Raw genomic sequence first — 25,345 nt, 5'->3', positions numbered from 1 at the left:
AACGAATTAAGTTCGTAACCGGAGGTACCACTGTACAGGGAACCAGGCAGACCTTGTTGGTAGTGGCACCCACCCTGTGGAACGCCCTCCCATCAGATGTCAAGGAAATAAACAAGGAAATCTGACTTTTAGAAGACATCTGAAGGCAGCCATGTTTAGGGAAGTTTTTAATGTTCGATGTTTTATCCTGTTTTTAATATTCTGTTGGGAGCCGCCCAGAGTGGCTGGGGAATAAAATAATAATAATAATAATAATAATAATAATAATAATAATAATAATTAATAGTTATTTATTTGGCCCACCCAGCAAAACAGTCTGCAGTAAGCCAATGTGCCAGTGACTGGCTTTTGCCTTTTCCCATCTTCTGCTTCCTCCCAGTGGCTGCGTTGGCAAGGTTTGTTCTCAAGGCACTGTGGCTTGTTTACAGCACAACAAATCGCCACCTCTGGTTTCTCTCAGTGCCTGCCGGGAGGTAGGAGCAAAACAGGCGCGATTCATTTGTGCTCAGTAAACTATGGCTTGCCCTGGCATAAGGATATGGTCTTTCTGCGAGGCTCAAAACAAGCCGGAAATGTAGAGCTTTCCTTTTCTTCCAGTTCCAAAACTGAACTAACTTCACCGCTTTGGTTCTAGAGGAATTCCGAGCAAAGCCCACCTGTGTGTTGACAGATAACTAGCTTGAAATGACTAAAGCTTCAGGAGATCTGATCTGCTGATCGCGTTAAAATCCACCTGTTTGTTCTGCATGCTGCCTCAAAGGAAATTGAAGCTTAACAACAGCTTTTGAATCTGTTTTTATCAGAGGCTAGCAGGCGTTTTGCACTTCCGAGCAAACTTACTCTAGGCTTCCCTGCCGGCAATCAGAACTACAGAAAAATGAACTTGACATTGCAGGAAGTTCTAGACGGGCACCCTGCCACCCCACCCCCCCAATTTGCGCGTGAACGCATATACGTGGAGTGCTGGGAAACAAATAGAATCATATTCTTATGGCATGAGAGAGAGCTGGAGAGTCCTTGTGGCTTGTGAGGAGACCCTCCCAGGCGCCTAAAAAGGTCAGTCAAGTCAAGGAAGCCCCAGAGACCTTGGGCACAGCAGGCTTTGTTTAGGCTGCTCAGCCTCCCCACCTAACAGCTGGTGCCTGGGGTAGAACAGTAGCGGCCCCAGATTTCCCCCATGTCCTCCAGCTGGCCCCAGAGCTTCAACCCTAGTTGAAAAGTGATTTGCGTGGAGGGAAAGAGAGCAGGACAGCAGGGGGGGAAATGGGTGTTTAGAGGCTTTTTGGAGGGTACTCCTAAATTTATGCAATTTCACTTATGTGCGCGATGAACACAAGCCCTGTAAGGTCATTGAAATAAAAAAATTAAGGTCTTATATATATACCGGTAATAAATGTTCATAAATGTACCAAGCAAACACGTACATAAATATATAGTGGTACCTCAGGTTAAGTACTTAATTCGTTTCGGAGGTTCGTACTTAACCTGAAACTGTTCTTAACCTGAAGCACCACTTTAGCTAATGGGGCCTCCCACTGCCGCCGTGCCGCCGTAGCACAATTTCTGTTCTCATCCTCAAGCAAAGTTCTTAACCTGAAGCACTATTTCTGGGTTAGCGGAGTCTGTAACCTGAAGCGTATGTAACCTGAGGTACCACTGTAAACCACATGTCTGAAGCAGCACAGGAAAATAGCCCTGAAAACCATTTTGACTCCCAAACTGACCAAATGATTTCTCTACAAGGTCAAGGAAAATGGAAAAGCCTCCCCATTGTCTTTTCATTCACAAATCCTGTCTTAAGGGTATGTCTGTGTATGAATAGGGTGAGCCTGTGACCTGGCTCAGGAACTAAGTATTTATCATTACAAAAGACTGGCCAGGCTCCCCAGGGTATCCAATCAAGTGAGCATTAACAGGTAACCTGCCAGACAGGAGGTAAACAATGCACTCATATTTCTGTTGTGAACCGCCCTTTCTGTATAAGGGCAGGCACACCTTGGTTCTGGGTCCTCCTCCTTCTGCATGTGAAGGGGGCACCCTGTTGCAACAGTTGAATACAGATCAGGCTTACAAGCTGCTTTGCTTCTCAATATTCTCTGGTTGGCCTCTGTTATTTTCTCCGACCGATGGAGAACCTGCAAAGGACTCTAACAGGGCTCTGGTGTCCCCCATAAGGGAATCAGGGCAGATTTTCGTTTATTACATCATCATCTAACTCCAGTCCTTCTGTAGTACTGGTGGGACTTGCAACATAATAAATAAGGAATATTCTGTATTTCCACTTGACAAAAAAGAGCCTTAATAAAAACTACCCTTACGTTTAAAAATGAAGACTATCTTACAAGAGACTTTGGGAGATTTTCAAAATTACCTCTTTCAGTGGTCTTGAAATATGTAAATATGATGAAATATAACCTATGAAAAGCTGGGCTAGTGGAAGATCCAAGTTTCTTTAATGTTATCAACCCAATAATTTACCTAGAATACTGCTTTGTGCTGAAACTTGATAAACACAACAGTGGTACCTTGGTTCTCAAACGTAATCCGTTCCAGAATTCCATTCAACTTACGAAATGTTTGAAAACCAAGGCGTGGCTTCCGATTGGCGCAGGCGCCCCGGAAACAATAGCTGACAGCCGCACTGGACGTTTGGCTTCTGAGAAACCTTCGAAAACTGGAACACTTACTTCCGGGTTTTCAGCATTTGGGAGCCAAAATGTTCAAGAACCGAGGTTCCACTGTAATCATCTTCAAATGGATTTTTCTTAATGACCATCTATTGCTTACTGTTTTCAGAAGTGATAAAGTTTGTGTATTATAAATGAAAAACCTAGTAGAATTCTTAGTGAAAACATTTATTCTGCCAACAATACATCTCATTTCCATCATATATAATTTTGAGCTCCGACAACAAAATCATATACGGTTTTCTTAACAGAAGAGCATTCCAGCCGTTAAGATAATGTCAAGTAAAATATTGAGCATCCCAAAACAACTGTGCCTTTTGCTTAGTCCATACGAGCTTTCAGTGTTCGGGTAGTAATCTTGTCTTTTTCACTGGTGAAGAAAGAAAAGAGGAGGAGAAACGGAGGTGAAATCTCACACGGATGCCCAGCAGTGTAAATCATATTTTTACCTCTTGGAGAATTTCCATCAAGCATCGGCCACTCACTAGAAAAACAAGGAGCTTAGCTAGGTTAGTCCAGCTCCCTTGTTGCAGATGCCAATTCTATTTTCCCTGGTGCTGCTCTTTAAACCTACCCCCAACCAGGAGGGGAAACTAAATTAACTTCATCACTTCCATGGGACTCATTTTTCTGGGTCAGCCTTGCTGGAGAGCTACTCTCCCTGCAGCTAAGCCATGAAGATCAATCAACCTCTTGGACATGTTTTGCAGCAAACGTACTGAAAAAAAAGAGACCCAACCACAACAAACCAAAAGCATACTTACATGACATGAACTATCACGCCCATGCCTGACACGGCATCTCTGTCCACCGCATTGAGCATGGCTTGACCTATGGTTTCAAAGAGGTCATCTGGTTCCTGCATTCAAGAGAGGAAGAGAGAAACCCTTGTCTTGTACTGTTGTACCTCTGGTTACGAACTTAATTTGTTCCAGAGGTCCATTCTTAACCTGAAACTGTTCTTAACCTGAGGTACCACTTTAGCTAATGGGGCCTCCCGCTGCTGCCACACAATTTCTGCTCTCATCCTGAGGTAAAGTTCTTAACCCAAGGTACTACTTCCGGGTTAGCAGAGTCTGTAACCTGAAGTGTTTGTAACCTGATGTGTTTGTAACCCGAGGTACCACTGTAATTCGTTCCGGAGGTCCGTTCTTAAACTGAAACCTTTCTTATCTTGAGGCGCACTTTCGCTAATGGGGCCTCCTGCTACATGCCTGCCTCTGGCGCACAATTTCCGTTCGCATCCTGGGGCAAAGTTCGCAACCAGAAGCAGCTACTTCCAGGTTAGTGGAGTTCGTAACCCAAAGCATTCGTAACCCGGAGCATTCGTAACTGTATTTGGAATTCCTATAGGTGTGTTGTATCTAGAACGAGCTTTGCACAAGGAGGAATTAGATCACGTGGCATCTTTTAAAGGCCCTTAAATTTGTAATTTGACAACACGTGAGATGGGGTGGATTACAAAATTATTATTATTATTATTATTATTATTATTATTATTATTAAAATTTGTATACTGGCCTTCATCCAAAGATCACAGGATGGTTCGCAACATAAAAATACTAAATGACAGCACAAAAGACGTAACGAAACAAAAACAAACCAATCACACTAACCCCACAAACACACCCCAAAGGCCATAAAATGTTTAATCAGCCAAAGGCCCGGTATCATAATTAATAATAATAATAATAATAATAATAATAATAATAATAATTTATTTGTACCCCGCCCATCTGGCTGGGTTTCCCCAGCCACTCTGGGCGGCTTCCAACAAAGATTAAAAATACATCAAAATGTCACACATTAAAAACTTTCCTGAACAGGTCTGCCTTCAGATGTCTTCTAAATGTCAGGTAGTTGTTAATCTCTTTGACATCTGATGGGAGGGCGTTCCACAGGGTGGGTGCCACTACCAAGAAGGCCCTCTGCCTGGTTCCCTGTAGCTTTGCTTCTCACAGTGAGGGAACCGCCAGAAGGCCCTTGGCACCGTTAAGAGGCACTGTGCATTAGCGAGAGCAACCGTTTTTAGAGACAGCCCCACAAAATCTTGGCCTTGCCAAGGTAATGAAAGCAGAAACACTCATGCCCATGCTTCTTGTGTGCTCCTGGCTAAGGCGGCATCCCTCTTACCATGTCTGGCTCCCACAGGGACTCGCACATGCCGTACATCTGCTCTGCGCAAGTCCCGCTGACCACAAAGTCCTCCGTTGTCATTGGGCAGCCGATCAGGTCTAAGGAGCAGATGAAGGGCTCGTACGTGACCGGGTCCAAGCCGGCTATCACTGGCTCCGTGTAGTAAGGACCAAACCTGAAAACAGCAGGAAAAGGCGTGTTAGCTATCCATTCAGTAAACTCGTCCCAAACACCATCTAACCATGACAAACCTGCGCTAAAAAAAAGCTATTATAAACCCAACTTCGAGAAAAAGGGAAGCGGCAGGAAAATACATCCAATCACATTTCCATTGGGATGCCTAAGCAGACAAGTTTAGGTTATGCTTAGAATTGGCCAGATCTTCAAATATCTGGAGAGAAGGGCAGAACTCCCCAGCCCCTCCAGTTCAGATTAGCTTGCTAGAGCTACCCAGAGCACTTTTTGCGGTACACCAGCTTTTGGCCTGACATATGTATTGATTTGTCTCAGGTGTGCAGAGTCCTCCCTTCCCTTCGGTAACTTCACAGACAAAAATTAACCAGAAGTTAATATTTTATAGTCCTTTTTATTCAGCAAGCAAAAATCCACAATTCTCCCACTTCCGTCCCTGGCAAAATCCTGGACGCCAATGGGAGGTTCCTCTTCCTCCTCTCTGCATTCTTTGTTCTCTAATACGGATGGACCTCCTAGTTCCTGGAGAGGGCGGGTCCCCCACACTCTCTAATGCCGCCTTTCTCAACCTGTGGGTCCCCTGATGTTGTTGAACTACAACTCCCATCACCCCTAGCTAGCAAGGCCAGAGCTCAGGGATGATGGGAGTTGTAGTCCAACAACATCTGGGGACCCACAGGTTGAAAACTGCTGCTCTAATGACATCTCTGCTGGCTGTTCCCTCCCTTCTGTTTCTCTTTCCATTATCTCATAACTAGGCAACTCCTGTCAAAGCTGCTCCATGTCTGTGTCTCTCTCTGCTCCTGAAACTGCTGGAAACAGGGAAGGCGAAACTTCCCCCTCCTCCTCTTCAGAGCCAAGCTGATCTGCCTGAGAATGCGTCCCCCCATCTTCTGATTCAGACCATTCCCTGACAATTTGAGGGGGTTGGCAGATGGATGATCCCGTCTTTGAAGAAGAAGAGAAGAGTTTGGATTTGATATCCCGCTTTATCACTACCTGAAGGAGTCGCAAAGCGGCTAACATTCTCCTTTCCCTTCCTCCCCCACAACAAACACTCTGTGAGGTGAGTGGGGCTGAGAGACTTCAGAGAAGTGTGACTAGCCCAAGGTCAGCCAGCAGCTGCATGTGGAGGAGTGGAGACGCGAACCCGGTTCACCAGATTACGAGTCCACCGCTCTTAACCACTACACCACACGGGCTCTGAGCAGGAGGGATGGGCCACAGGACCACAGGATGGATGCTTTGAGCAGGAGGGATGGGCCACAGGGACCTCCTTGTCTCTTCCAAATCAAACTGGTGCTTCAACAGAACCCACCAGCCAGCAGAGATTCCAGGAGTTCAGTTGCAGCTAGGGCTTCAATCTGTTCTAGGATTTATCTTCAGTTCAAGCCCATGCATTCATGTCCCCCCCCCTCCAATGTTACTGAACTTAGCTGAAATGCAATTCTTTTAAACCCTTTACCGTCTCTCATACAGCAGGTTAGACACCATACTCATCAGGGTCTGCGGTTTGATTTGCCGGCCTTCTTTCAGCTCATAAAGATTCAGCCGGAACTTGAGCCTTTGAGCGCTGTTAAAGAGACAAAAACTGGTGTTTATTCCATTTCAAGGCCCTAAATCCATTTTCCACTGGGTGGCTAAGGAAGCACAATGTACATATCTCAGGACATTCTGCAACTGCTCCCCGTGGCATGGCAGATAGTTGTTTATTGGAGAATTTTGGACTAATTTGAGTAATCTCCAGTTTCGTTTATGCTTGCTTGCTTTATTTTTTTTATAAGACCAAGATCATAGGCTTAGTTGTTGCAGGATACAACACAGATCTATGCAAGTACTTTGCAAAACCTGCACCAGCTGGAAGCCCAGACTTCTCTACTACTCACAATTTGATAACTTCATCTTAAAATTTAGAAGTTCGAACCTATTGGCTCTATGAATTGGGGTGGGGGAGATTATTTAATGCCAATATGTTATTGCTCTTAAACACACACCCTGTGGAAAAAATTAGGCAATGTTATTTAATAAGCCGTTCCTAAAACATGTTTGCATTTGACCTGATTTGAGTTTCAATTCAAAACTGCATTGTTCTAAGACAAAGATATTGCTGGACTACAAACCCCATTATCCTTGACCATGGGCCATGCTGGCTGGGGATAATGGGAATTGGGAGTCCAAAAACATCTAGAGTTCACTGGTTTACCATCTCTGTTTTAAAAGGGGAAAATTTAGCTCATTCTTCTAGGAACTTGACTTATGTGTTCTAAAAAAGCAAAACAAAAACAAACCCTCAAGGTACTGAATATTTTAACCTTCAGTTCACAGGATGTGTGTGTGTTGGTGATCTATAACATGCTCAGCTGCAGGGAATTTTTGCCTCTGGAAAAAACTGTCCCTGTCCAACAGCTCAGGTGATGAGAAAAACTACAAAACATTATCTGTATTTGTTTTCTATTTTCTGATATTCGCAACTTCCAAGCAACCTTGCCAAGAGAGCCACTCTTCCCATTTTGGAAGAGTTGGGGATACCAAGACCGAAAGAGCAGCAATTCACAAAAATCTAGCCACGAACCTCCCAAAAACAGTTCCCAAGGCCCCTAGCACTGGACAACACCGATTTTCTTGCTTTGAGCAAGAATAAATACTTACACTGTCTGAACATCAGTGGCAAGTCCAGCCAAACCGATGAATAATCTGTCTCCCATTGGGAAAATTTTCTGGAAATCCGTAGTCACCATCTGAGCTTGAATGCCAAACCTCCGGTCAGCGGCAATGGCAACACAGTTTTTCCCTTTCATGGCCATTACGGCCCCACCGTTATAGGACATAATAGACTGGGAAAGGAGGGAGAAGGCAGGCTGGTTAGTCAACATTATTAAGAAACCAATTTGGCAACACTTTTTCACTGGGATGGAGATTCTCCAAAATCAGACCACTGTGTGTGAGCCTCTTCGGTAGGAAGGTCAACTACACACATGTAAGGAAAGTGTGTCAGAGATCTGACACGATTCCCACTTTCTTCCAAATGTTGTTAGAATAGAGTGCGCCTCTGGGGGCGAAGTCAAAATGCTGCGCTAGCAACACCAAAGTGACCTCCCTGGGGAACAAGATTGTGCAGTGCATATAGAGGTCCTGGGTTGCGCGGACAACAAGACCAACTCTCTGCCTTGCTGATGCGGTCCAGAGGAAAGCAGAGCAATACGTTAAGCACCAGCTTGGCTGCAGTTGTTGTTAGAAAGAAGCATACAAGGCGCCACCGAACTGTGTTAGGGACCCCACTCCAGATCTGTGCACTCCTTAACCTTTTCTTCTTAACCTTTTCTTCTCCCAAAGATATCCCCGCAAGGCAGCACACACTTAGGATCAGAATCTTCCTTCTTTCTCAAATGTGGGCCTCCAGCTGTTCTAGGACTACAACTCCCATCATCCCTAGCTATAAGGTAAAGGTAAAGAGCCCCTTTTTGAATTATGGTGCTGGAGGAGACTCTTGAGAGTCCCATGGACTGCAAGAAGATCAAACCTCTCCATTCTGAAGGAAATCAGCCCTGAGTGCTCACTGGAAGGACAGATCCTGACGCTGAGGCTCCAATACTTTGGCCACCTCATGAGAAGAGAAGACTCTCTGGAAAAGACCCTGATGTTGGGAAAGATGGAGGGCACAAGGAGAAGGGGACGACAGAGGACGAGATGGTTGGACAGTGTTTGTGAAGCTACCAACATGAGTCTGACCAAACTGCGGGAGGCAGTGGAAGACAGGAGTGCCTGGCCTGCTCTGGTCCATGGGGTCACGAAGAGTCGGACACGACTAAACAACAACAAAAGAACCCCTGGATGGTTAAATCCAGTCAAAGGTGACTATGGGATAATAATAATAATAATAATAATAATAATAATAATAATTCATTTATACCCCACCCTCCCTGGGCTCACGGCAGCTAACACCAGTAAAATTACAATAAAACATAATGGGGGGAGGTACCAATTTAAAATACAGGTTAAAATACAATTTAAAATGCAGCCTCATTTTAAAAGTAGATCAAAACCATAAGGGGAGGGAAACATAAGAGTCAGACTGAGTCCAAACCAAAGGCCAGGTGGAACAGCTCTGTCTTGCAGGCGCTGCGGAAAGATGTCAAGTCCCGCAGGGCACTAGTCTCTTGAGACAGAGCGTTCCACCAAGTTGGGGCCAGTACTGAAAAGGCCCTGGCCCTAGTTGAGACCAATCTAACCACCTTGCGACTTGGGACTGCCAAAGTGTTGTTATTTGTGGACCTTAAGGTCCTCCGCCGGGCATACCAGGAGAGGCAGTCTCGTAGGTATGTGGGTCCTAGGCCGCAGGTACGTGGGATGCAGCGTTCATCTTGCTTTTAGGCTGAGGGAGCCGGCGTTTGTCCACAGACAACTTTCTGGGTCATGTGGCGAGCAGGACTAAACGGGACATCATGACGAAAACCAGAGTGCATGGAAACGCTGTTTACCTTCCCGCCACAGCAGTACCTATTCATCTACTTGCACCGGTGTGCTTTCGAACTGCTACGTAGGCAGGAGCTGGGACAGAGCAATGGGAGATCACCCCATCACAGGGATTCAAACCTCCAACTTTCTGATCAGCAAGCCCAAGGGGCTCAGTGGTTTAGACCACAGCGCCACCCGCATCCCTAGCTATAGCAGAGCCAGTGGTCAGGCACGATGGGAACTGTAGTCCAAAAAACACACATCAGCTGCAAGCCCAAGTTTGCAGAAACTCTGTCCCAGATGCACTACCTTCCCAGATGGTCAGCCCCATCTGCCCCTATGTGGACAATAAAGAAAACCTCAATTCCCCTAACCCCAGGTGGGCGCCTGGAACCACTGGACGGGGGCCATCTTTTGCTATCGCTTCTACCAGAGCCCGGGACGATACGTCATGGGGATTTGAACCGCCAACCTTCTGATCAGCAAGCCCAAGGAGATCAGTGGTTTAGACCACAGCGCCACCCACATCCCTAGCTATAGCAGGACCGGTGGTCAGGCATGATGGGAACTGTAGTCCAAAAAACACACACCAGCTGCAAGCCCAAGTTTGGGGAAAACGCTGTCCCAGATGCACTACCTCCCCAGATGGACGAGCCCCATGTGCCTTTCTCAACCTGTGGGTCCCCAAATGTTGTTGAACTACAACTCCCATCACCCCTAGCTAGCAAGGCCAGAGCTCAGGGATGATGGGAGTTGTAGTCCAACAACATCTGGAGACCCACAGGTTGAGAACCGCTGTCCTATGTGGACAATAAAGAAAGCCTCGATTCCCCCAACCCCGGACAGGCGCCTGGAACCACTTGACGGGGGCCAACTTTCGCTATCGCTTCTACCAGAGCCCGGGACGATCCGTCACAGGGATTCGAACCTCCAACCTTCTGCTCGGCAAGCCCAAGGGGCTCAGTGGTTTAGACCACAGCGCCACCCGCATCCCTAGCTATAGCAGGACCAGTGGCCAGGCATGATGGGAACTGTAGTCCAGAAAACACACACCAGCTGCAAGCCCAAGTTTGGGGAAAACACTGTCCCAGATGCACTACGTTCCCAGATGGACGAGCCCCATGTGCCCCTATGTTAGCCTTTCTCAACCTGCGGGTCCCAAATGTTGTTGAACCTCAACTCCCATCACCCCTAACTAGCAAGGCCAGAGCTCAGGGCTGATGGGAGTTGTAGTCCAACAACATATGGGGACCCACAGGTTGAGAACCTACGTGCACAATAAAGAAAGCCTCAATTCCCCCAACCCCGGGCCACTTTACGGGGCGCCAACTTTCGCTATCGCTTCTACCAGAGCCATCGCTTCTACAGCGCCATCAGGACCACTGGTCTAAAAGCATGATGGCAACTGTAGTCCAAAAAAACACACACCAGCTGCAAGCCCAAGTTTGGGGAAACTCTGTCCCAGTTGCACTACCTTCCCAGATGGACCAGCCCCATGTGCCCCAATGCAGACAATAAAGAAAACCTCGATTTCCCCAACCCCCGGGGGGGGGGGTGCGCCTGGAACCACTTTCACTATCGCTTCTACCAGAGCCCGGGGACGATCCCGGGCTGGATCAGGCCAGAGCCCAGCGCACCCACCCTCCTCTTTCCCAGGGGATCTGCGGGAAGGGGAGCCGCCTTTCCCCGGCCTCTCCGTCCCCCGGCGATTCGCACCCAGAGCCTGGCCGAGGGCTCCCATCTTGGCAGAGGCGGGATTCAGCCAGGAGCAGCCGATCAGCGCCTCGACCACCTTGGTCCAGTGGCACCCCGTTCCGCTGGTCATTTTTTACCCCCCCCCCCCGCTCCCCTTTAGAACCCACCATGATGGACGCTGGTAAGAAAACGAGCCCTTATCCCCGCGCTCCTCTCGCTTCCTGCCGCTCGCTGCCACTAAGGCCCGCCTCCGCCTCCCTGCCACTGGCTAGCGTGGCCACTCGGGCCGCTTCCCATTGGGTAGCTGGGAGCCGTCAGTCAAGGCTCGGCCTCTACCCTCGGGGCGGCCGGCAGAAGGATGTGAAGAGTCATGGTTCCTCCTCCCGCGCAGTACACTCGCACGTAGAGATAAAAAAATAGAGAGAGATCCATCTTCTCGCGTGGAGGGATAGCTTCCGGGTTCGCAATGGATTTTTTTTTTCAAATTTTTTTTTAATTTATATTTCACAAGTCAGAGCTATAACAATACAAAATACATACCCATATTTAGAGATTTCTCCGAATCTCTAGACTGCCCACCTTCCCCTCCCATGGGTCCTGTTATAAACCTTTTCAAATACATATTATTTTGTCATCCAAGCTTTATGTCTCTCTCCATTTTATCCATAATATCTTCTGCATTACAAGTGTTATTGCAATCCTGCTAATGTTTTTATCTGGAATGGGTGTCGATTTTAGTCCCCAGCCCCAGGGGGAAATTCAGGATCACATTCTGCGCTTCGTCTGGAAAAATATATATATATATATCAACCTCAGATATGCAGATGACACAACCCACAACCTTGATGGCAGAAAGTGAGGAGGAATTAAAGAACCTTTTAATGAGGGTGAAAGAGGTGAGCACAAAATATGGTCTGAAGCTCAACATCAAATAAACGCAGATCATGGCCACTGGGCCCATCACCTCCTGGCAAATAGAAGGGGAAGAAATGGAGGCAGCGAGAGATTTTACTTTCTTGGGCTCCATGATCACTGCAGATGGTGACAGCAGCTGCAAAATTAAAAGACGTCTGCTTCTTGGGAGAAAAGCAATGACAAACCTAGACAGCATCTTAAAAAGCAGAGACATCACCTTGCCAACAAAGGTCCGTATAGTAAAAGCTATGGTTTTCCCAGTCGTGATGTATGGAAGTGAGAGCTGGACCACAAAGAAGGCAGATCGCCGAAGAATTGATGCTTTTGAATTATGGTGCTGGAGGAGACTCTTGAGAGTCCCATGGACTGCAAGAAGATCAAACCTATCCATTCTGAAGGAAATCAGCCCTGAGTGCTCACTGGAAGGACAGATCCTGAAGCTGAGGCTCCAATACTTTGGCCACCTCATGAGAAGAGAAGACTCCCTGCAAAAGACCCTGATTTTGGGAAAGATGGAGGGCACAAGGAGAAGGGGACGCAGAGGACGAGATGGTTGGACAGTGTTCTCGAAGCTACCAGCATGAGTTTGACCAAACTGTGGGAGGCAGTGGAAGACAGGAGTGCCCTGTGTGCTCTGGTCCATGGGGTCACAAAGAGTCGGACATGACTAAACAACAACAACAGCAATATATATAATACTGCCTGTATTTCAGCTGCCTATGATATTATGCCCATGTTGCCTTGTATTCCATTCTCTGGCATACACCCACAATGTGTTTTTACGTCTAAAAGAACTCAGGTATAAACTGTGCTGAGCTAAGAAAGAGAAGAAACATGCGTTGCCATCTAATTACACGCTAAAATTATGGATTTCTGCAAACAAACACCTAACAGGAAAAAACGCTTTTTTAAAAAGTGGCAGAAAGGAGGCTTAATAATATTTCAAATAAATAAGGAATCGGGATTCGGAAATGATGCACAACTCTTCTATTACCTTTGATTCCTATCTCTATGAACAGCAACCGGAAGTGGCGTAAGATCCAATTGTAAGCCTGAATGCTTCCCCCCCCCCAACTAAGTACCCACAGAGATAATAAATTAGAGAGATGTCTCATTGTTGATTGCTAAATGGCAGCAGATCAGAAGGGTTTTTGACTCTCGACTCATTAAAAATGGCTAATTTGTTGTCTTTCTTGTATTTTGACGGCCGAAAAGCCTTCCTTCTACAAGGCTTGTAAATCGAGAACAATTTGCATCTGCACTGCAATTGATTTTTAAATATATATTAAAGACTTTTCTGTCTTTTATCTCTGTGGTTTAGTACCCGGGCCTCCTTTGGGAGGAAGGGTGGTATAGAATTTAATAAATTAAATAAATTAAAAAGCACCCCTTCCCCCCACAAAAAAAGTTACTAAAAAAAACCAGGGAGGGGGAAAACAGAAACATACCCTCCAACATTTCTCCGATAAAAATAGGGATGTCCCATTTTATAATTATAATGTTACTATTTACAACTCACCCATCTGACTGGGTCGCCCCAGCCACTCTGGGCAGCTTCCAACATATAAAAAACATTTAAAAAATTAAACATTTTTTTAAAAAAAGTTCCCTATACAGGATTGCCTTTAGACGGCTCTGGAGGTTGGATAAAACTCCATACCCTCCAACATTTCTCCAATGAAAATAGGGACATCCTAAGGAAAAGTGGGACATTCCGGGATCAAATCAGAAACAGGCTTCTCTAAATCAGGTGCATCCCTGTGTTAAAAGAATTTAAGGTCTCAAATATATAAATTTAATGTTTATAAATTTACAAGGCAAACACATACATAAATATATAAACCACATGTCTGAAACAGTACAGGAAGACACAGGAAGACAGTCCTGAAACCATTTTGGCTCTCCCAAACTGACCAAAAATTTCTCTGCAAGGAGGGAGAAAATGAGAAAAAAACCCTCCCCATTGTCTCTTTGCTTACAAATCCTGCCTTAAGGGCACATTAAAAATATTAATAGGGTGAGCCTGTGACCTGGACTCAGGAATTAAGTATTTACCATCACAAAAGGATGGCCAGGCTGTCCATGTAAACCCATTAACAGCCAGGTAAACCCAGTAGTGATGTATGGAAGTGAGAGCTGGACAATAAAGAAGGCTGATCTCAGAAGAATTGATGCTTTTGAATTATGGTGCTGGAGGAGATTCTTGAGAGTCCCATGGACTGCAAGAAGATCAAACCTATCCGTTCTTAAGGAAATCAGCCCTGAGTGCTCACTGGAAGGACAGATCGTGAAGCTGAGGCTCCAATACTTTGGCCACCTCATGAGAAGAGAAGACTCCCTGGAAAAGACCCTGATGTTGGGAAAGATGGAGGGCACAAGGAGAAGGGGACGACAGAGGACGAGATGGTTGGACTGTTATGTACTGAAGTTCTCACCCTGGGCCAGCAGGGGGATACTGTAGATAGTTTTCACTCAAGTCCACATATGCAAATAAGGGATTGAAAGTGACGTTCAGTTACAGAAAGTTGTTACAGTTGCATTGTACTGGAACTATATATAAGCAGGCTGGCTGAACCCTTCAGTTCAGTTCTGTTCTGGCCTGTGAATAAACAAAAGCTGTTTGAAGAATCGCTGTGTCGTCTGATATGTTCACTCACAAATTAACATGGACAGTGTTCTCGAAGCTACCAACATGAGTTTGACCAAACTGCGGGAGGCAGTGGAAGACAGGAGTGCCTGGCGTGCTTTGGTCCATGGGGTCACGAAAAGTCGGACACGACTAAACAACTAAACAACAACAAAACCCATCAACAGGTTTCCTGCCAGACAGGATTCTGCTGTAGACCGCCCCGTCTGTGATGTACGTATGACATATTGGGGGGTGGTCTTGGGCTCCAGGGTGGGCAATTTCAGAAGTCTATACAAGGGCTTGTGCACCATTGTTCTGGGTTCCTCCTCCCTCCTGCATGTGGTGACTGAGGACCCTGTTGCAACAGTCAATAAAGATCAAGCTTACTAGCTGCTTTGCTTCTCAATATTCTCTGGTTGGCCTCTGTTATCTTCTCCTACCAATAGGGAACCCACATAAGGACTCTATAAAGGGTCTTGGATACCCCATAAGGGAAAAAGGGCAGAATTTGTTTACAGCACCTGGAAAATAGGGACACTTGGAGGATCTGCAGAAGCAAATTCTAGTGTGAAAAGACTTGTGAACTTTGTTCTGGTTGTTGACATCTGTCTGTCTTGGGAGACAAAGAAGAGTCCGAAAGCTAAGAAGTGTGTATGCACATGAAAGCTCATACCAATAACAAACTTAGTTGGTCTCTAAGGTGCTACTGGAAGGATTTTTTTTATTTTGTTTTGACTATGGCAGACCAACACGGCTGCCTACCTGTAACTAGAACTATGGAAGGCATACACCAAGTAGTTCCTGCAATCCTGAAGTCTGCCCACCATTCCTTCAAACAAAGGGTAGGAATTCAACAAGTAAAGCCTCTTATCATTGCATCTCTGATGTTATGAGGCATTTTAAAACACTGGGACCCAATTGGGAAAGTGTTATGTACTGAGTTGAATAGGATCCAAACTGTAGCAGTCTGATTGGTCCTAGAACAATAGGATCCAAAAGGCAGCAGTCTGATTGGTCCTAGAACAATAGGATTCAGAATGCAGCAGTCTGATTGGTCCTAGAACAATGCAGCAGTATGATTGGTTGGCAGGAACCACCCAATCCTGCTCCAGATAGAAGTGAATCCACAACCTGATTGGCTTACAGTAGAATTCCAGAATTAGCCAATCATGTGCAGCCCATTGTGTAAATAATGTATATAAAGCAGATACTGTGAGGGGACATTTATTCATTCCTCCTCACCACTATGAGCTGAATAAAGAGCATGAAATCACTTTGCGACTCTGAGTATATTTCACTGGCGACGAAGGTGGGATCCCGCTGAGCTGACTGCCACACACAGCACCGCAGCACCGCCAACTGCCGCACCGCTGCCTCGCACCGTGTATCCAGGCTTCAGCTCCGGGGCACAAGGAACTCAGAATGGCAGCCAACAGCAGCTTCTCGCCATTCAACCCAGCATCTGGAGACTGGGAAGCGTACGCCTCCCGTTTCACCTTCCTCCTAGAAGCCAAAGGGGTCACCGACGAAGAAGACGCCAAGAAGAGGGCGATATTCTTCAGCGTCTGCGGAGAGGAGACGTTTGAAATCGCCCGGGCTCTCCTTGCGCCTGAAGACGTCGCTACTGTTCCATACAAAACAATAATGGAACAGCTGAAGGGGCACTTTTCGCCGCAGCCCTCAGTGGTGGCTCGTCGAAATGCCTTCTACGCAAAGCGGCAAGCCCCTGGGGAAACCATAACTGGGTTTGTGACCTCTCTCCGCCAAGCCGCCCGGTTCTGCAACTTCTCAGAGCTGGAGAACATGCTTCGTGACCGCCTCGTCGGTGGCCTGAAGGATGAGAAGCTGCAACGGCGCCTCTACGCTAAGAAGGACCTAACGTTCCAGGTCGCTCTGGAGGAGGCCCTGGCAACAGAAGCTGCCGAGAGGTCGACCCAAGAGGCACGGCCGAGCCTGCCATCCCAACCGAGGGTCCACCATGAAGACCTCACCGACGACTCAGGATCCGACAGGGAGGAGGTGCACCGAGTACAGCAGCGCACTCAAGCAGCGCACAGACCACAGCTGCCTCGACGAGAAGGAGGGAACTGCGCAAGCTGCGGGGAGAGTCACGAGAGGAGGACCTGCCGTTTCCGCAACGCAGAGTGCAGGCAGTGCAGAAAATCGGGACACATCGCCCGGGTGTGTCGGGCTCGGCCCACCCGACACCAGGCATCAGATGACCAATCCAAGAGCCCCAGGTCCCGGGGCCCAACGCACCAAGGCAACTCGACGGAGCTCACGGACTTCCAGGTATACCAGTTGCCCCACCCCAACGTAGAGAAAATTTATGTAGAGGTACAGATAGAGGGGGCCCCATGCCGCATGGAGCTTGACACGGGTTCAACTCTATCCATAATCTCGGCAAGGACCTTAAGGAAACTGTGTCCCACTGGGGGTCCCAAACTCAGGCCGGCCCCATTCACCCTCCGGGACTTCCAGAAACGTAAGGTCCCCACAATGGGGGTGGGGACCTTCAGGGTGCAATACCGAGGGCGGACGCGGCAACTGGACTTGCTTGTGGTCAAGGGCCCCTACATTAGCTTACTGGGATTGGCATGGTTTGGACCACTGGGGCTAGCTGTCACCGGGGTGAACCACACTAGCTTACAAGTGGACGTGGACGCCATATGCAAGGAATTTCCAGGGGTTTTCGATGGGAAATTGGGACAGTATACGGGCCCCCCCATTGCGCTACAGCTTGACCCCGCAGTACGACCGGTCAGGCTCAAGGCCCGCCGGGTCCCGTTCGCCTTGAAACCCCGTATAGACGAGGAATTGGACCGACTCGTAGAGCAAGGAGTGCTGGAGCCGGTGCCTAATGCTCCCTGGGAAACCCCAATCGTCACACCCGTCAAGCCTAATGGTTCGGTCCGCATCTGCGCAGACTACAAATGTACCATAAACAAGGCCCTCACGGCCCACGCATACCCAGTGCCAGTGGTCAGCCATGTCCTTGCCACCCTGGCTGGGTCGAAAATTTTTGGCAAGCTGGACTTGGCCCAAGCATATCAACAGCTGCCAGTAGATGAGGCCACAGCAGAGGCACAGACGATTGTGACGCACAGAGGAGCGTTCAGGGTAAAGCGGCTGCAATTCGGTGTCAGCGTGGCACCAGGCATATTCCAGAATATAATGGACTCTCTCCTTAAAGGGATTCCTGGCGTCACCCCCTTCTTCGATGATGTGTTGATTGCCGGCCCCACACCAGAGGAGTTTGAGGACCGCCTCCGCACCGTTCTGCACCGTTTCCAGACGGCGGGTCTCAAGGTGAAGCGGGAAAAATGTCTACTAGGAGTGCCTCAGGTGGACTTTCTGGGATTTATGGTGGACGCAGAAGGGGTCCACCCGACTGGGGACAAGGTACGGGCCATTTGTGATGCCCCAGCGCCCAAGAGCAAGACTGAACTTCAGGCCTTCTTGGGACTATTGAACTTTTACCATTCCTTCCTTCCCCACAAGGCGGCGGTAGCGGAGCCCCTACACAGACTCCTGGACAAGCGGGCCCCTTGGGTGTGGGGCCAGCGCCAGGAGGCCGCATTCCAGGCAGTCAAGGACTTGCTTGTCTCAAACTCGGTCTTGGCACACTTCGACGAGAGGCTGCCGGTGGTGCTAGCATGCGACGCCTCACCCTATGGCATTGGAGCTGTCCTGGGGCACCAACTCCCGGATGGAAGAGAGGTACCGGTGGCGTACTTTTCCCAGACACTCAACACAACCGAGCGGAACTACTCGCAAATCGACAAGGAGGGTCTGGCAATCGTAAAGGGAGTAAAAAAATTCCATGATTTCTTGTACGGGCGGCCCTTCACCGTGGTGACTGACCACAAGCCGTTGCTTGGCTTGTTTGCCCCCGAAAAGCAGACCCCCCAAGTGCTGTCTCCTCGCGTCCTCAGGTGGTCAATTTTCCTTGCCAGCTACCAGTATGCACTGATTCACCGACCTGGGAAGGCGATGGGCCATGCGGACGCCCTCAGCAGGCTACCACTACCGGAAACAGGCCCTGACCCAGCACCTGCACAAGAGGTTATGAGCCTGGAGCTGCTTCCCGACCGCCCCATTCAGGCACAAGAAGTTGCACACCATTCCAAGAAAGATAGGGTCATCTCCCGGGTCCTGGACTGGGTGTGGAGGGGATGGCCCAGCAGCAGCCCCGGGCCAGAATTCGCCGGCTACACAACCCGCAAACATGAACTGTCGGCCCACAAGGGGTGCCTGTTATGGGGAAGCAGAGTCGTTGTTCCCCAGCCCCTCTGCAAAAGGGTCCTCACAGCCCTACACAAGACACATCCAGGGGTAGTAAGAATGAAGGCCCTTGCCAGGAGTTATGTGTGGTGGCCGGGGATCGATGGAGAGATAGAGGCCTGGGTCAAACACTGCCAGGCCTGCCAAGAATCCCGCCCAGATCCCCCAAGGGCCCCAGTCCAGTCCTGGGAGTCCGCCCGAGCACCATGGTCACGCCTGCATGTGGATTTCGCTGGCCCCTTTCAGGGGAAAACATTCTTCATAGTGGTGGACTCCTACACCAAATGGCTGGAAGTCGCACTGGTACCGTCCACTTCCACGTCCGCAGCCATCCGGGTACTACGCAGGCTGTTTGCAACCCACGGGCTCCCTGACACTCTCGTCTCAGACAACGGGACTGCATTTACGTCAGGAGAATTCCAAACCTTCACAGCGCAGAACGCCATCCGCCACATCCGTTCGGCGCCGTTCCACCCTGCCACCAATGGCCAAGCAGAACGCATGGTGCGGACCACCAAGGACACCCTTCGCCGCATGACGCAAGGGGACTGGGAGTACCGCCTTGCCACATTCCTTCTAGCACAGCACAGCACCCCCAGCTCAACGACTGGCCGGAGCCCCGCTGAACTACTAATGGGTCGGCGCCTTGCAATCAGATTGGACCGCCTTCACCCCGATAGAGCTCAGGATGAGGTAGTGGTGGGGGAAGGCAGGAACCCCCGGACCTTCGAGGCCCAGGACCCAGTGTACGCAAAGAATTTTGGGGCAGGCCCAGCATGGGTACCCGCCACAATCACCAGGGTCACTGGCCCCGTGTCGTACGAGGTGCTAACGGATGGGGGGCAATGCTGGCGCCGCCACTGCGACCAGATACGGCGACGATTCCCGGGAGAAAACCAGGAGGAGGACAGGTCAGAGGAGTCCCAAGGGAACAGCGGGGCAGTGAGGCCCATAGAGCAGGAGGGGCCAGCAGGAGAGGCAGAATCAGTAAATACAGAGAGGACCCGTGAGGCCGAAAGGACACCGGAACCAGAACCACGACTGAGCGAGCCGGTTGCACCAGACCAAACAGCCGCATCACAGCCAGCATCCTTGGAACACGAGCCAGAACCCGGAGCCCGGACCAGGGAACACCCCAGGCCACAACGCACACGTAGGCCGCCGGCATACCTTGAGGACTATGAATGCGACCTCCCGGGCAGGACTGGAACTTAGAGGGGAGGGGTGTTATGTACTGAGTTGAATAGGATCCAAACTGTAGCAGTCTGATTGGTCCTAGAACAATAGGATCCAAAAGGCAGCAGTCTGATTGGTCCTAGAACAATAGGATTCAGAATGCAGCAGTCTGATTGGTCCTAGAACAATGCAGCAGTATGATTGGTTGGCAGGAACCACCCAATCCTGCTCCAGATAGAAGTGAATCCACAACCTGATTGGCTTACAGTAGAATTCCAGAATTAGCCAATCATGTGCAGCCCATTGTGTAAATAATGTATATAAAGCAGATACTGTGAGGGGACATTTATTCATTCCTCCTCACCACTATGAGCTGAATAAAGAGCATGAAATCACTTTGCGACTCTGAGTATATTTCAGAAAGAAACAACAACATCTTTGTCTAGAATTGGGTTTATTTGTTGTGTTTTGGTAGGTTATTTTATTATTGCAAATCAGTTAAATGAAAAGAAGCATTTAAACCTCCCTGGCGAATTATACTTTTCAGATTATTTCTGCAGCTTCCACCCTCTTGTGCAGTAAAGGGAAGAAAATTCTACCTGCTACATTCAGGAAAGTAGGGATTGCTAAAAGGAATGCTAGAAAAGGCCAGTTGGGGCAGGATGAAACCTTGCAAGGCTCCGAATAAAAGGAAATGAAAACTCATTTTCATTAAATAAGAGATGATGCAGCTAAGGGAAGCAACAATCTGTCATATGTTTGCAACAGGAGTGGGAAACCTGATTTTAAGAAATTGTATTCAATTAAAGCAATTTGGTTTGATTTGTAATAATTTGGGAAATTAATAAAAATAATTTGGACCCCCACATACAATGTCTGAATACTTGCATCTGGTTTGGAAGAATGGCAGATGAAGATGATGGATTTTTCGGAGCTAGCCGACCTAACTGGAAGAGTCCACAACCAGAAGGAGGAGGAGTATCAGGAATGGATAAAATTGAATGATTACTTAGTTAAATATGTTAAGTTAAATCAGTGGCGTAGCGTGGGTTGTCAGCACCCAGGGCAAGGCAAGTAATTTGCGCCCCCTAACCCGTGGATTTGCGCCCCCTAACCCTAACCCCCAGATGTTGCACCCGGTGCGGCCGGCCCCCCCCTGCACCCCCCACGCTACGCCACTGAGTTAAATTAACTGAAAACAGCTTGCAGATGCTTAATTGCCTTAGGATTTTATTTATGTTAAGTGATGAATTAATATGTTTAATTTCATAAGGTGAAGATCTAAGGATGTTAATGTCTAAGTTAAATTTTATAAGAACTGCGATTTGGAAAACCGTTAAAAGGATATGCTGTGAAATTCAACCAAGGTGAAGCAAGGAAGTCACTTAACAATGTTAATAAGAGTAATTTTCAATAAGACTATGATTTATGATTGTTTGTCTTATGTGTTTGTTTGTTTATAATGTTGTGAAAACCAATTAAAAAAAATGAAAGAAAAAGAAAGAAAAAGAAAACCTGCCTCTGGAGAATGGAAAGTTGCAGGTAATTCTTTGTTGCCTCTACCACCTTTTATGCCAAATTGAGCTGGAATAACTAAAAATGCACGAATCCTAGAGAAGAGGCAAGACGTGCCCTGGGATCAACGGGGCAGCTGCGTTTATGGGGGGCCCCCTCGTTTTGCAAGCCGATGGGAAGCCAGTTGAGAAACAAAAGACACCGTCCCTGGGTGGGCTCGAACCACCAACCTTTCGGTTAACAGCCGAACGCGCTAACCGATTGCGCCACAGAGACCGACTTGCGGCGGGGAAGTGCTTGCCCTGCATTGCTAACTCCGAAGCCTAGTTTTTTAAAAAAAACAGACAACGGTTCTGGATTCGACCGCTGGAGGCGGAGTGAGATTGGAAAGGTTTGGAAGAAAAGCTAGCGCGCAACACGATCTTCAGGTTGTAGCTGGTAGTGCAATGGATACAAGGCAGACTGCAGAAATAAAATGCATGCAAAAAAAATTGGTATATCGTATTCTATTCTATTCTCCTTTTTCTGATTTTTTTTTTGGGGGGGGGTACATGACTGTCTTTTTTAAAGCAATCTTCGCGTGCAAGAGCTGGCATTACTGCAGATTGCAAAATCCGCTTCCTCTTCTACCGCTGCCATTCACGCGCCACGCACTGCGCTGGCATCGCTCTTGCAGAGATAAAGGCGCTCTCTCCACGCAAGATCCTGCTCCGCGCGTGTCTTGTTGTGTCATGTGCGTGGTGGGCCAGCAGAGGGCGCGCCTCCTTCCTGCTCTTTGAACAGCATCCATAGAACTGGCGCAATAGCAGGTCTCTATCCAGGTCGTGGTTAGCAGCGAGGAAAAACTCCCCCGCGAAGCTCAGCGTGCAAAGCCTGTTTTATAAAACCCTCTTCCATTGCTCTTTGTTCCCCAACTTTTTCTTTTCAGTTTTTCCCTGTTATTTTATTTTCATTTCCCTTATTCCTCCTTCACCACCTTTATTTTCTTGATAAAGAAAATAATTTAAACAAAAATTAGCATTTGTTGGGGATTTTCTTGTGTTGCTTTATTATCCTTGGGTGATTCTCAGAGTCTGCTCACTCTCAGAGTGAAAATATTCAAAAATAAAAAAAGTTGGGACAGCTCAGTCGGTAGAGCATGAGAGTCTTAATCTCAGGTTCTTGGGTTCCAGCCCCACTGGGCAAAATGTTTTCCTGCGTTACAGGTGGGTTGGACTAGATGACTCTTGTTGTCCCTTCCAACTCTACCATTCTGTGTTCCTGAGTATCTGCTGACTTAGGTTATTTCCCTGTGCGGTTGCTGTTCCTCTGGGTATTATTATTATTATTATTATTATTATTATTATTATTATTGTATTGTGCCTTTTCGACAGCCCCCCCCCTCCAATGTTTGTTTGTTTGTTTGTTTAAATATCCTTTGCCAGTTGTGCTGTTGAACTTCTTGTTCCAGGTAGATAAATGTAGGTGGCATCTTTCTTGGAGTCGGTTTTTGTTTGGTTGGGGCTATGGGAACGTGTAGCGGTGAGTTCCGGATGGTGTTAAGACTCCATCAGCCCCCAGGACGGTGGGAGCTGTAGTTCCCTAACCCGGGTTGGTATGCAAGCTTTTGTGTTACACAGAATTCTTGGTCAGGCAAAAGAGCAAAGACGGTAGAGAGGCTGTCCCTAAACTGTCAGTCTCTGCACCAGTTGAGGGTGCAGAATTAGAGCGATTAAGAGTCCTTCTGAGCTGTGCCACAGACCTGGATAAAACGACTTCACTTCTCCACGCCATTATTCGAAAGCGACCTGTCTTAGCCAAAGAATTTCGACAGTGATCACAGTTCATAAAGTGATGCGCCCAGTCTTTAGAGGGAACCTGTATGTATAACCAACAACCTCAGTCGGTTAGAGTCCATTGCGGGGTGTGGACATCAGCTACACCCTTTGCTTTCACTTGTCAGGCGACAGGCAAAAATTCAACGGGTGCAGCTTTTCCCGCGGCAAAAGGTGGCGCTTGTCCCCCAGGGAACAGAGCTTCTGTATCAAGACAATGTTTAAAAATAAGATTGCGGATTTAGGGGATGAAAACTTCATCCTGGTGTGGCCTGCCTTAGATTAATTCAGCTCCTCTCCAACTTCTGCGTCGATTCTCAGCTGTTCTGCTCCTGTCGTTTTCTTATTGCACATAAAAGAGTATCATAATAACCACAATTCCAGCCTTTCAAGGTACTGTCGTTCCCCCATAATCGCCTAGGAGTTATGCTTTAGTCACACACTCTCATATTCAAAACGTCAAAAAATCTCTCCCCTTGGTGGTTGCACGGAGAGGCTGCAACTTCAGAATCGTGTGCAGCGCCTGACGTTCAAAGCCACAGCGAGATTACTGTGATCTTTCATCGATCAGCTCACCCAGGAGCTCTTAAAAATGCTGCTATTCTTGCGCTTGTGTGTGTGTGGTTGTTATTGACAAGACCGAGGATGAGAGGAGAGAAAACTGGAGACTCATTGCTGAGCTTCAGAAAATGAATTAAAACTTTGCTAGGACTCTACCTGTTGTCTTTGTCCAGGGAGTTTTCTTGGCAGGGATACTGGAGTGGCTTGCCGGTTCCTGCTCCAGGTGGATCACCTTTGGTCAAAACTCTCCACTATGACCTGTCCATCTTGGGTGGCCCTGCACGGCAGAGCTCATAGCTTCTCTGAGTTATTCAAGCCCCTTCGCCACGGCAAGGCAGTGATCCAGCAGAGACATCACCTTGCCAACAAAGGTCCTTATAGTTAAAGCTATGGTTTTCCCAGTAGTGATGTATGGAAGTGAGAGCTGGACCATCAAGAAGGCTGATCGCCGAATAATGGATGCTTTTGAATTATGGTGCTGGAGGAGACTCTTGAGAGTCCCATGGACTGCAAGAAGATCCAACCTATCCATTCTGAAGGAAATCAGCCCTGAGTGCTCACTGGAAGGACAGATCCTGAAGCTGAGGCTCCAGTACTTTGGCCACCTCATGAGAAGAGAAGATTCCCTGGAAAAGACCCTGATGTTGGGAAAGATGGAGGGCACAAGGAGAAGGGGACGACAGAGGACGAGATGGTTGGATAATGTTCTCGAAGCTACCAGCATGAGTTTGATCAAACTGCGGGAGGCAGTGGAAGACAGGAGTGCTCTGGTCCATGAGGTCACGAAGAGTCGGACACGACTAAACGACTAAACAACAACAACAACACTCTACCACTTCGTGCTGCCGGTGTGCAAAGAAATCGCCTGTTTTTAAGGGTCCGTTTGCCATCATAGGACACCCCCCCAGAAAAAAAACACTCTCAGAGAAAGGTGGGGTGATCCCCTTCTCCCTGGAATGCAATATTTTTCTCTGTTCCAGGAGCTGGTTTTGCAGGCAAGCATTTTATGTTTTAAAAAATGCGATACCTCTCACCAGTAAGTGGAAGTTGTACGCGTGATTCCGCTGAACGCGTGAATCGGCCAGGTTCCTTTGGGGAATGAAGTCTGAAAAGGGCTTCTGAAATGAGCGAGGAGAGTTGAGATACCGCCCGTGGGTGTATATTATTTGAAATATGGGGCTGGGGGGAAGACACGGGGCAGAGGCCTTTTCAAAAGTCTGGCTGGCAGCCCTGCTTCCATGCACATCTGGTCAGCCAGAAGTTTCTCCAATGCGTCTTTCCCCAGA

The 25,345-nt window shown here is 47.9% G+C and overlaps 1 protein-coding gene and 1 long non-coding RNA gene across 2 annotated transcripts in view; one reads left to right on the top strand and one right to left on the bottom strand.

The window, feature by feature from the left end:
• The first annotated feature begins 1,501 nt into the window (after window positions 1–1,501).
• The window catches only part of LOC308460701, a 286,341-nt gene continuing 262,497 nt past the window's right edge, over window positions 1,502–25,345 (top strand). Inside the window, exon 1 of the long non-coding RNA XR_013978737.1 lies at window positions 1,502–1,650. This is a non-coding gene — a long non-coding RNA (uncharacterized lncRNA). The remainder of the gene's footprint in view (window positions 1,651–25,345) is intronic.
• PSMB3 (proteasome 20S subunit beta 3) lies at window positions 2,840–11,491 on the bottom strand. Its single transcript, XM_080977137.1, has 6 exons — window positions 11,333–11,491; window positions 7,665–7,849; window positions 6,481–6,588; window positions 4,821–4,998; window positions 3,452–3,546; window positions 2,840–3,057 (listed from the first exon to the last, which is right to left on the bottom strand). Exons 1-6 carry the CDS (start codon window positions 11,333–11,335, stop codon window positions 3,009–3,011), a joined length of 618 nt encoding a protein of 205 aa, XP_080833263.1. The 5' UTR covers window positions 11,336–11,491; the 3' UTR covers window positions 2,840–3,008.

This window comes from Podarcis pityusensis, assembly GCF_964106645.2.
Source record: "Podarcis pityusensis genome assembly, chromosome: 13".
In the NCBI taxonomy this organism is placed as follows: Eukaryota; Metazoa; Chordata; class Lepidosauria; order Squamata; family Lacertidae; genus Podarcis; species Podarcis pityusensis.
The sequence above is the reverse complement of the archived record's forward strand: the minus strand, read 5'-3'. Positions and strand labels throughout refer to the sequence as shown.

What these genes read in the sequence shown, in the direction of transcription:
- PSMB3 (XM_080977137.1), bottom strand. An exon ending in GCCACTGATGTTCAGACAGT is followed by an intron (nt 6,589 to 7,664) that starts GTAAGTATTTAT and finishes TCTCTTTAACAG; the next exon opens with CGCTCAAAGGCTCAAGTTCC. An exon ending in AACCTGCTGTATGAGAGACG is followed by an intron (nt 4,999 to 6,480) that starts GTAAAGGGTTTA and finishes TGCTGTTTTCAG; the next exon opens with GTTTGGTCCTTACTACACGG.